Source organism: Pongo pygmaeus, chromosome X (assembly GCF_028885625.2).
Source record: "Pongo pygmaeus isolate AG05252 chromosome X, NHGRI_mPonPyg2-v2.0_pri, whole genome shotgun sequence".
Lineage (NCBI taxonomy): Eukaryota > Metazoa > Chordata > Mammalia > Primates > Hominidae > Pongo > Pongo pygmaeus.
This window is the reverse complement of record NC_072396.2, coordinates 54,495,754-54,508,055: the sequence shown is the minus strand read 5'-3', so window position 1 is coordinate 54,508,055 and position 12,302 is coordinate 54,495,754. Positions and strand designations below refer to the sequence as shown.

Below are 12,302 nucleotides of genomic sequence, written 5' to 3'. Positions count from 1 at the left end.
TAAAAATACAAAAATTAGCCAGGCGTGGTGGTGGGTGCCTGTTATCCCAGCTACTTGGGAGGCTGAGGCAGAAGAATCACTTGAACCCAGGAGGTGGAGGTTACAGTGAGTAGAGGTCACGCCACTGCTTGACTGCGAGACTCCATCTCAGAAAAATTAAATAAGGACATCCGCCATTCCCCAGTGTAACCACACTACTTTTTTTTATACTTAACCAAAGTTAGTAATAATTCCCTAAGATCTTCAGATACCCGGTTCATAACCAAATTTCCCCAACTGTTTACACAAAATATCTTTTATAGGTTTTTTCCCTCCCATAACCCAGGTCTAATCAAGGAGGGTTCTTTTTTCCCCAGCTTAAAACAACCATTTTCTTATGTTCATGTATTCTGTGGGTCAGGAATTTGGAAATGGCACAATGGTGACAACTTGTCTCTACTGCATGAAGTCTGGGGTCTCAGCTGGAAAAACTTTGAAGGCTGGGGGTGACTTGTTGGCCAAGAGTTTGAGTTATCTGAAGTCTTTCACTTACATGTTTGATGCCTGGTCTGGGAGGACACACAAGACTGAAAGTGCCAACATGTGGCCTCTCCATGTGACTAGCTTCCTCACTGCTCAGCAGCCTCAAGGCAATCAAACTTCTTACATGGCGGTTCAGATTGCTAAAAGCATGAGTGTTCCAACAAGCAGTGTGGAAACTGAAATTGCCTTTACTGACCTTGCCTCAAAAGTCATATAGTGTCATTTATACCATATTCTATAGGTTGAAAATAAGCCTGCTTAGATTCAAGAGTGGGGCACAGACCTCACCTATCAGTAGGAAAGGTGTCATGGGATTTGGGGTCATGTTTTAAAACCACCACACATACAAAACTATAGAGAACAATATAAAAGATATCCAAGTATCCATGACTGAAAATTATGCATCAACATTTGGTAAATTTGCTTCACATCATGTTTTAAACAAATGTTACCTTTAAAGAAAGAATTTCAGCCTTCCGAATTGCTTGTTCTAGAATCTGCATACTGCTTATCCAGAAATTCTCCTTTATAATAGCAATAGCTAACCAAGGAGTTTAAATCTAGGTCAGCAGCACCACCACATCTTTTTTCTGTGACAATCGTTTTTTTCTTTAAAAATATAATAAGGCTGGGCATGATGGCTCATGCCTGTGGTTTGGGAGGCTGAGGTGGGTGGATCACTTGAGGTTAGGAGTTCAAGACCATCCTGGCTAACATGGTGAAACCCCGTCTCTACTAAAAATACAAAAATTAGCCGGGCGTGGTGTTGCATGCCTGTGATCCCAGCTATTCAGGAGGCTGAGGCAGGAGAATAGCTTGAACCCAGGAGGTGGAGGTTGCAGTGAGCTGAGGTGACCCCACTGCACTCTAGCCTTGGGCGACAAAGCAAGACTCCATCTCAAAAAATAAATAAAAATAGAATAGTTTATTGAGCTCCTATATATCCACCAGTGAGAATGAACAGTTATTAATATATTGCCATATTGGCTTCATTTATCACTATCTTGTCTTTAAAATTTTTTTCTTTGCTTGAAAGCAAACTCCAGTTATTATGCCATTTCCCCCAAGTATTTCAGTATGTATTTCTAAAAAATGGACATTTTCTCACAAAACCTTACAACCTGTTATTATACATAACAAAACTAACAATAATTTGATAATTCTTTATCTAATTCCAAGTCCAAAATCAAATTTGCTAAATTGTCAAACCATGAAAAGGTGTTTTTATGTTAGATTTGTTTAAATCAGGGTCTAAACAGGGTCCATGTGGCATTTGAATGCCTTTTAACCCTCTCAATCTAGAGCACTCTCCCCTTTTTTGTTCTGTGCTATTGATGTTGACACTGGTGTAATTGCGCTGTAGCATGTCCTATCTTTAGATTTGTCTGTTTGCTTACTTGTGACATTGTCTTTTTAAAGAGACTAAGCCAGTTTATCTTGTAGAATGTCTGCTTGTTTTCTTCTGGTGTCATTTAACTTGTTTTTCTATACCTGTTTCCTAAACACTGAAAGTAATATGAATGGCTTGCTATATTTTAGCTCTTCAGCAAAACTACTCAGGTGATGTGAATTTCCTATTGCTTCTCATCAAGAGGTGCGTGAAGTTGTGTTGTGCTTTCTATTAGTGACAGTAAAGTTCATACTTAAAGTGGTAATATCTTGATCTCATCATTATAAGTTTTTTTCTTCTTGAGGTGAATGGGTAATATTTTGGTGCTATGTGAATGTCCAATTCCCTAGAATCAGTTGTTGCATTAGGACTTGCCAGCTTGTGATTTTCTAATTCTGTCATTCCTTCTACATTTAGTAGCTGGCTTTCTTCTGTAAAGAAGAGCTGTCTGTCATCATTTAGGGCTGTTTGGTTATCCTGAAATACACTTCCTTTTGAAATGGTGGGATGAGTATTTTTTAATTTCAGGTTGGTAAGGCATTATAAAAGAGTCATGCAAGAGGGTGGTCTTCTTCAGGAACTCATAGCCTGGTTGGTAGACAGAATAACACATCAGCATTAGAGAATGAGACAAGGTGGTATGTGCTATGTATCAAGTAATTTGTACAGATCGTAAGTTCAGAGGAAAAAGATCAATGGAACCAAAGAGGTTTTGTGTAGGAGATTGATTTCAGCTTAAGAATGGGTAGGTTTTGAATAGGCAGATAAAAAGGAAGATAGTACTCTAGATAGTGTGGATGGTGAGGATGAAAGCATAGGGAGAGAGGATGAGCTGTACACACTCTGGAGATGTAATAAGGAAGCCATCCGTCTGGAGAAGCTGAGAATATGGATGTGGAAATAAGGTTGGAGAGGTAAGTGGGCCAGAAGCAGAATATGGGACAAACTTAAATGCCAGTTCAGGGAGATTAACTTTTTATTTTTATTATTATTTTATTATTATTATTTGAGACAGAGTTTCACTGTATCGCCGAGGCTCGAGTGCAGTGACGCAATCTCTGCTCACTGCAACCTCTGCCTCCCAGGCTCAAGCAATTCTCGTACCTCAGCCTCCTGAGCAGCTGGGACTACAGGCGTGCACCACCATGCCCGGATAATTTTTGTATTTTTAGTAGAGACGAAGTTTTCGCCATGTTGGTGAGGCTGGTCTCAAACTCCTGGCCACAAGTGATCCACTTGCCTCAGCCTCCCAAAGTGCTGGAATTACAGGTGTGAGCCACTGCACCTGGCCTGGCTTATTGTTCTATTTTTAGAGACAGAGTTTCACTCTGTTGCCCAGGCTGGAGTGCAGTGGTACAGTCGTAGCTCACTGTAACCTCAAACTCCTGGGCTCAAGCGATCCTCCCACTTCAGCCTCCCAAGTAGCTAGGACTACAGGTGCATGCCACCACACCTGGCTAACTTTTTAATTTTTTGTAGTGACAGGGTCCCACCTCAGCCTCCCAGAGCATTGGGATTACAGGCATGAACCACCATGCCCAGCCAAAGGAGGTTCACATTTTTTTTCTTTTTCCCTCTGGGAGGTTCACCTTTATCCTTTAATCAGTGTGTGCTTTGCGCATTGGTGAATTAGGTTCTTATGTGATGGCAAGCAAAATCTGGCTTCATAAAAAGCTAGAAGCAGGAAGACCAATGAGACTACCTTTGGAGAGCTTGGAGGTGGGGAATATGGCTAGCATTCAGATAAATGTCTTAGTGACACCTTCTCATCCTGTTTCCCCTGCAGCCCGTGTGACCCCAACTCTGCCAAAGCAGGACCGTCCTGTGCGTGAGGGGACCCGGGTAGCCTCTATTGAGACAGGTTTGGCTGCAGCAGCTGCAAAGCTGGCCCAGCAGGTAGGTGCTGACACCCCAGGTCACCCTGCAGCTAATAGCAGTTTGACTTAGAGCCTCAACACTTAGACCTGCAGGCTGATAGGATCCCACCTTTATCTCAGTGGGGATTGAGTAACCTTTGATCTTTATCCTTGGCAGTATCCCAGCCCCCTCTTAAATCCCTCTTATCCCAACTCAATGATAAGCTACTTCCACAGGTTACACAGTTGACATGATTTAGGATAAAGAAAATATTAGGCCAGAGAAAAACCCACTTACCTTTTTTGGTGTGTAAAAACCTCTCAGATGAGAAGGACCAGATCCTTCCTTTGCTCTCATATGAAGCCCTGAGGGGGTGACTCAGCTGAGTACACTCGAGTTCTCAGCCACCCACCAGTACTGGAATTTGGTTGATTAGAAATTTTTCTTGTCCTCTTTATGAAATAATATTATCTTTATCTTCACCCACCAATATTTTTTTTGTCCTAAAGAGTGATCTTCACTAGAATCAAGTTCACCTCCTAGCATTACATCTAAAAGTTCTTTAATGTGTGTAATGTGCTTAGGAGCCTTTGGAGGTGAATTCTTTGGTTATCTTGCAATCAATATCCCATTAGCTCCTAATCCCATATCCTATAGCTTAGAGCACTATTAAGCATCTGCTTTGTTAGTTGCTTCCATATATAATGTGTAATGTAATCTGCCCAATAGCCCTGTTCAACAGGTGATATTTTCATCATTTTATAGGTGAAGAAAATGAAGCTCTCTTTAATTGACTCAGGATAATACAGCCAGTAAATGGAGGAGACAATTCAAACTCATATCCTCTAACTTCAAATTTCATATTACTTTCTATTTAAATAAATGCTTATGTAGTTCAGTCATTACATCCTATTTAAATAGTATTTAAATCTTTGGCAATCTTCTTTGACCAGAACTTCTGTCTCTTATGTATAACCCAATACAGTGTAAGCTGTAATTTGAAAAAGGGGGTTCTACTGTTTTATAAATATAAATTAAGTAAAGGTGTGAAAATTACTCGTAGTGCCTTTTAAGGAGCTAAATTCTGTTTGGGATGATCAGAGATTACCTCAAAGAAGAGGTTTTGAAATTGGGGAGGGGCTTTGCAAGCTAAGCTTCTGGTAGGGGCCAGGGAGGCATTCTAGAAGAAGGGAATTCCTTGGTATAGCACACAAAGCCCTCTTAAAGTCCTCTTGATTTGGTCTCTAGTCATCTCCCTGACCTCCTTCCAGCCCCTCATGCACACCCTTTATACAGCCGTACTGCACTGCAATACTCATAGTCCCCTCAGTGAGTATATCAGATTGTCTCATGCTTTTGTGCCTTTACACAAGATGTTTCTTTTACCCATTGAGAATCATACCCTATCAGATGCCTTACCTAACAGCCCTTCGTACTACCTACCACCACTTTATTTCAGAGGACTTTTTCTATATGCTTCTACAACATTCTCTCGTGGTACTTACAATCATAAATGTATGTTTTGGTGTTTCTTATTAAACTATGAATACTTCAAGAGTGGGAATATATTTAATTTAACTTGGCATCCCCACTATGGTCAGAAAATGTGTTTAGTCAGTATTGGGGTGGGTGGGTGAGTGAATGAATGAATGAATGAATGAATGAATGAATGAATGAATGAAACATCTTTCTGTATTGGAGATTTCATGTTGGGGAATTAGTTAAAATAAGTAATGGTTATAAGAATGGATTCTAGAGTCAGCCTGCTTGGATTTAAATTACGTAATAGTTCTACCATTTGGGCAAGTTAATTTCTCTTTGCCTCATTTCCTCATAGACTTCATTTTAGGATTAAATGTGGTAATGTATGTACAAGCTCTTTTAGAATGGCAGTTGGTATGGAGTAAGTACTATAGGCCTGTTAGCTTTTCATCATTATCATTATGGGTTGGCTAAGTGTAAACAGCCAGACTGTGGAAGATCATGAATGTCAGGCCAGGGAGTTTGAACTTGGGCGGGGATCTGCTAACAGCTTTTTGAGCAAGGGGATTGGCAAGGTGAAAGTGGTTCTGTCATAAGATGGTCTAGTTGTCTGTGGGAGTATCTGGATAAATTATATGTGAAAGAGATTGGCAGCAAAGGTAGCAAAATTTAGGCTAGTGATCTAGATATGAAGAGGTAATTCTGGATTTAAGTGAGAGAAAAAGGGACAGAAATGCAGTTCCTGGTATGGTTAGAATAGCAGTTTGGCTGAAGGAAGAGATTCTGAAGCCAAATGGCTTGGATGTGAATCCCAGTTTGACCACTTACTGGTCCTGTAACCTTAGGGAAATGACTTAGCCTCTCTGTGCCACAGTTTCTTCATCCTTCAAATGGGATTATAATTCTTGCTTCTTGGGTATTTGTGAGTATTAAATGAGTAATTATAGAAGAGTGGTTGGCATGTATTACTAATATTATTATTATTGTACCCCAGAAATGCCTGTGGTAGCCACAGCCTGTGAGATCTTCCAAAGGTAGGAGTAGGCTCGTGTTGCCAAGAGAAGGCAAAAAAATGTAATCACTGAGTTGGTTTGTGTGGCTGTGTAGCATTTCAGAAGGTGAAGTGATTTACATGCTCTCAGCACCACCTTTCCAGGTTTTCAGGGCTCCAGATACCCACTATACAAGTGTCCGCTATGCAGTGGATGGTTGAGATACGAAGTGACACAACTCCTTATTTGTCATTCCCATCCCCAAAGTGAGGTTTTTAGACCCAGTGACCTGGAGGATTGTCAAGCCCTCTGTTAAAAGAAAAAGACCAGCAAGAGGAAGTGAAGCCATTATAAAAGATGAAGGTAGAATAATAACTAACCACTTGTCGAATATCTACTATGTGCTGTGTATTTTTATGTCATCACTTAATTTTTTCAAAAATCCTAAAAAGCAGATATTATTTTACCTGTTTTATAGATGAGGTAGCTGAGATTCAGAAAGGTTAGTCAGTTTGACCGTAGTCATCCAATTTAGGGACACAAGCCTGGATTTGAACCAGATTTATCTCATTCCAAAGTTAATAATCTTTCTAATCTTTCTACACTCAGATTTTCCACTTTGAGAAGTTTGCAAGGTGTCTCTTCAGATAGACCTGGTTAAATACTGGTCCCAACTACTTTTCAGCTGTGAGGCTTTGGGCTCAAGTTACTTAATATCCCTGCACCTCCATTTTCTCATATGTAAAATTAGGATTTTTTCTTCTTAGGGCTGTTACGAGGATTAAATGAGATAAAGTATATAAAGTGTCTCAGCTGCTGATGTAAATTTAGTTATTATTATTAGACGTGTCCAAGGTCTACCTCATTAGTGGCAACACTAGGACCAAAATCCTAGTCTCCAAATTCATTTACAGCTTTCTTGGCACCGTACTAATAAGTGACAGTGGTGACTTAAGGATGGATGATAACAAAGAGATGATCTCAGGTATTGGAAGGCCTGTTACGTGCTGTGTGTACATCCAGGCTAGACTTGGTGCAGGTAAGGGAGAGGGTGGCAGGTTGCACAACCATATTGGACATTGTCTAGTTAGTTCCTTTCCTAGGAGCTTGTCTTCTTCACTCCTGAATCTCTCCTCCTACTTGGCTTGTGTTTCAGGAGCTACAGAAGGCCCAAAAGAAGAAATATATCAAGAAGAAGCCTTTGCTGAAGGAGGTAGAACAGCCTCGCCCTCAAGACTCCAATCTCAGTCTGACAGTACCAGCCCCCACTGTGGCTGCCACACCACAGCTTGTCACCTCCTCCTCACCCCTGCCTCCTCCTGAGCCTAAACAAGAGGCCTTGTCAGGAAGTCTCGCTGACCATGAGTACACCGCTCGTCCCAATGCCTTTGGCATGGCCCAGGCAAATCGCAGCACTACACCTATGGCCCCCGGTGTCTTCTTGACCCAGCGGCGCCCTTCAGTTGGCTCTCAGAGCAATCAGGCAGGACAAGGTACAATGGCCATATGGTTGTAGAACCGAAGGATCTTAGAGCCACCTGCCCTAAATCCTAAGTGCTCTAGTAGATGACAATACCAGGGAGGGACACTGAAGGCCAACCTAAGGTGCTTGGGTTTGATCTTATGGGCCATGGAGAGATGTTGACTGATTTGAAGTACAGACAAGATCAGGTTTTAGTTTTGAAAGATCCTTCTGGTGGCCAGAAGGAGGTAGAGGGTGGGCTAGAGATGGGAACTCTAGGGAGGAGGCACATATACATGTTCAGGCAGGCAGGAAGAGTACCTGGGGCTCTGCCAGAGGGAATGGAGAGGGAGGAGATGAACTGATCAAATATGGAGGCAGTCAAATAGGACATGAGAGGGGATTTAATGTGGGGAGACAGAGACAACAAAGAGTTAGAGGACTGAAGCCTTCCTTTCCCTCACTTTGGTCTTCAAAGCCCAGTCCCTAGAGTATGCAGCTCAAGGGCATGGAGGTTGGTGTGATGTTGAAGGATGATGAAGATGGGAGTTTCTAATGAAGCAAGGCCCTAGGGATGGCAACTTCAGGGACACTGAGCTCTAATCACTAACCAGGCACTTGTCCAGTCCTGGTGGGTAGGATAAGAGGGTATGGAAGCACATTTACCTCCCTGCAGGATCTTGGAAGGAAAATGATTGGGACCAGAGTAATCAGTGGAGAAAAAGAACTAGACAAACTGTAATCAGGGAGTCTGTTGCTACTACAGGAGGTCATAGGAGGAAGAGTCAAACATGTGGTGTTGGTTGGAAGTAGTTAAGGAGGGCTTTCTGCCCAATATGGTCTAGGGATGGAGAAACTTTGTGGGTAGAGAAACAGGAAGGGGAGGTGGTCTGAGGGCAGTTGGTGCCAGATTTGGTGTTGAAGCCCTTGCCAAAGCCCTTGCTTACTTTTCCCTTCCCCCACAGGAAAGCGTCCCAAAAAGGGCCTGGCCACAGCAAAGCAGAGACTCGGCCGTATCCTGAAAATCCACAGAAATGGCAAACTACTTCTGTGAGCCCTCCTGTGTCCCACCCCTCACCCCTTTACCCCCATTGCCTTCTCCGTTGTCAACTCTTGGGGCACTCCTGGATCCTATCTGCCCTGGACAAGGTGCTGAGGTGCATTGTCCTGCTTTCTTGGAACTTACCAAAGGCATGGACCCCTCCACCGACTCCTTCTAGTTCCCTTCCCCACTTTCACTAGAGCATCCTGCCTGCCTTCTCCACTGAGTAGCAGGTAAATGGGAGAGGTTTCCAGCTGACTAGAACCCTCTTTTCTACTCGTCCAGACCACTCCCCTGTCACCTGCCTTGTCTGTTCTTTACTCTTCATCCCCCGCTAGAGCTGGAAGGCAGGATGAGGAGAGGTATGAAGGAGCCTGAGCTATGAAGTGGGAAGCCCAGTGCTTGACACTTTCAGCAACTCTAGCCCTATATCCAGAAGCCTGCCCACCTCCACCCATTCTGTTTGCCCCATTTCCCCAGTCCAGTGGACATGCCCCACCTCCAGACTTGCTCATGGGAGAAGGCTGTGGTCTCTGGCCCCTCTTGCCAAATGCTTCATGGAAATGAAGAGGAAGGCCTAGAGCCTCCTTCCTGCCCCACTGTGGGCCATTTCCAGAAGTGGCCTAGAAATGCCAACTTCACTTACCTTTCGGAAGAAAGGTGATTCCTATCACTTGTCAAGGTAGGGAGTGGTCAGATGCCCAAGCCTTTGACCATGGCTTTGTAGCCCGTTGGAGGAAGCTACTTTTAGCTGGCTACACATGAGGCCACTTGTTTTAGGGTGAGCTCCAGGGATTTGCCTGGATTTTGAAATCATGTAGAACATTATCCACGTGGCTGTGGCTGTGGCTGTGGCTGGGCCCTGGCAGGTGGAAAACCATCTCCCAGAAACCTGAAAGCACCTGCCAATGACGCAGATAACCCTGGCCCTACAGCCTGCTTGCTCCGCCTATACCACAGAGCACAGCCTGGACATTATGGAGGGTGTGGCGGGACGGCCCACACCTGGGTCCTCCATCGGGAACTTTTCATGCTTCTTTCTCCACCTGAGGTCTTGGTCTGAAGAAGACCTCAGGACTCACATCTTCACTCCTGGGCCTTTGCACTTCCAGACGACAGGTCATCGTTCAAGCAGAATGCAGACAGGCCATTCACGAGCCCAAGTTGAAGAGAAGAGACGCCCATCCGTGAAGAAGCAGACCATCCATCCGATCCTCCCTTCCCCTGTCCTTCCTTCGTGGATTGTCTCCATTGTCCAGACAGTGCCCCCACCTCCCACCGCCTTGCCTCACTGGCAATCTGGACTCGATGGAGAACATCCCCCCACCTCCATTTGGCACTACCCAAGTGGAGTGTACCCTTGCCCTTTCCACCTGTACCACCCACTCCAACCTCACCCCAGCTTGCCCAGTGCTTCTGGGGAATTTAATAGCTACCATGCAGGCCACAGGGAATTTGTGAGGCTTCCTTCGTCATTGTGTCTCCAGTTTGTCTTTCTTTTCTCCATTGCCCTGCTTCTACTTTCCTTCCTTGGAATCAGGGGTTCCTTTAGCCCATTTGCTTTCTCTACCTTGGGGACCCCAGGGGCCAAGCAGTTCTCCATCTAGTCACACCAAAGGCAAAAAGCCTGGCTACCTCCCCCCTAGCACGTGAGTCCCTACTCCCCTCCCCTCTGTTTCTGCCCAACTTTGCTTATTTTGGGGATTTCAAGGCAGCAGAGGGTAGTGAGGGGAGGGCAGGAGAAGCCTCTGTCCCTGTATAGGCAACTGCCTGACTATGCGGTGACTGCTGTAACCAAGATCAGGTCCCCAGCCCTTTTGTCCATTAACACCCCCTCTTGATCTTTCAAAGGCAGCTAATTGCTAGCAAATCCCCCCCGATTCCGGCCTTTTCCCTCTGTTTCTTTGTTAGAAGTTTTCTGTGGAGCTGAAACCCAGCCTCTGTTTGACTGGGTTTCGTTTAGCTTAGTTGGGTTCTTGGAGCCCTGTTTGTTGTTTTGTGTTGTTTCCAATGAAAAGCAAGTTTACCCTCAGAGTTATGCTTTTCCAAAGAGGCTGATGTCTTTGTTTTTGTTTTTTTTAATGTTTCAGGTTCTAAGTGAAGTGAGTTGGGGAGGGGTTGGGAGTGTTAGTAATCAAGGTTTAGAACACCATGAGATAGTTACCCCTGATCTCCAATCCCTAGCTGGGGGCTGGATAGGGGGAAGGGAGAGAGGATTTCTATTCACCTTTAATATATTTTTACAAAAAAAGCAAACAATTTAAAAACAAGCCCACCGCTTCTGTACATGTCTAAATATATTTTTAGAAGTGGGTAGGATTGTGAATTTCTGATGCAGGGCCTTTTTATAAATAGGTTAGAGTAGCATCGTTCAGACTTCTCTGTTGTTTTTGCCCCTGTCTTTTTCTTATGTTGTGTTACTAATGTAATTTATATTTTTTTTAGATCCTCCCTTTCCTATAGAGATAAAAGTGATTTATCTTGGCAATTGCTTTGCTTGGCATTCTTTTTTTTGTGGTGAGGGTGGTGGTGTGGTGCAGGGTCCGGGAGTGCTGCCTTCTCCTTGTACTCTTTGTCTCTCCCTCAGCAAATTGTCGGGCATTTCCCTGGTGCTCGGCCTTATGCTTGAAGTGGGAAGGGTATTCCCACCCTCAGGAGGGACATGCTTCACACACCTGAAGTAGATCATCAGAAGCGGACTGAGCAGAAAAGAAAGGGTGCAATAATTCAAAGGGGCCTGACAAGTTCAATGGGAGGGCTTTCCAGAGACTGCTTTTGCAAGTGTGTCCTCTCTGTGAATGTGGGATTTTTTTTTTCTTTCCCTCTCTCTGCCATGCACTTGTTGTGCAATCTGGACTTGATTACTGTGCTTAGGGCCAGTACAAGGGTTAGAAGAATATAATTATCAGAGCTTGTTTTCACAATTATCGCACTTGTTTTCTTGTGCCAGGCACTGCTCTTAATACTTTATTGATTCATTTCATCCTCACCAACACCCTCATCCTGCCAGCGAAGAAACAAAGTAACCTTCCTGTATCATACATGAAAATTCTGGGACCAACCTGGTTCCAGAATGTGTATTCTTATCACTCTGTTCTACCACTTTTCACTGATAAACACTACCATTTATTAAGTGCCTTTTGGGTGCCAGGCATTGGACTAGGGATTTTACTGAGGGATATCTCATTTAATCCTCACTGAAAAACCCCATGAGGATATTCGCCCTGTTTTACAGTTAAGAAGACTGAAGTTTGCCAGTGGTCTTCTTCAGCAGGATCTGCCTGATTCCAAAACTTATGTTCTTTGCCTTCACCATATTAGAAAATCTTCTGAGGCTCAAGCACCCAACAGATCTTTATTAAGCCTCTGTTGTGTGTAAGGTGCAGAATTCAGAGTTATCTCCTAAGGAGAGCTCCCAGGGTGATCTTGGGAGCCTCAGTTTCAAATTCACCACCACCCTGACTGTGGGTGAGCCAGGGCAGGCTGCTTACTGTCTGTGGGTCACCTATTAAAGTATTTTGAACCCAGTCAAGATTTACTTCCTCCTGGAGATTC

General features: G+C 43.9%; 1 protein-coding gene across 7 annotated transcripts in view; it reads left to right on the top strand.

Moving 5' to 3' along the window:
• The window catches only part of PHF8 (PHD finger protein 8), a 103,182-nt gene extending 91,947 nt beyond the window's left edge, over positions 1-11,235 (top strand). For 6 of the 7 annotated variants that reach the window (XM_063660517.1, XM_063660514.1, XM_054471291.2 and 3 more), the window contains 4 exons: positions 3,699-3,808; positions 7,400-7,736; positions 8,671-8,755; positions 9,860-11,235. In XM_063660517.1, the coding sequence (XP_063516587.1) occupies positions 3,699-3,808; positions 7,400-7,736; positions 8,671-8,755; positions 9,860-9,938 (611 nt within the window). In that variant the 3' untranslated portion in view covers positions 9,939-11,235. Of the gene's footprint in view, positions 1-3,698; positions 3,809-7,399; positions 7,737-8,670 lie in introns of all 7 variants that reach the window. The other variant, XM_054471290.1, reaches the window with a different exon arrangement.
• The last annotated feature ends 1,067 nt before the right edge of the window (positions 11,236-12,302 follow it).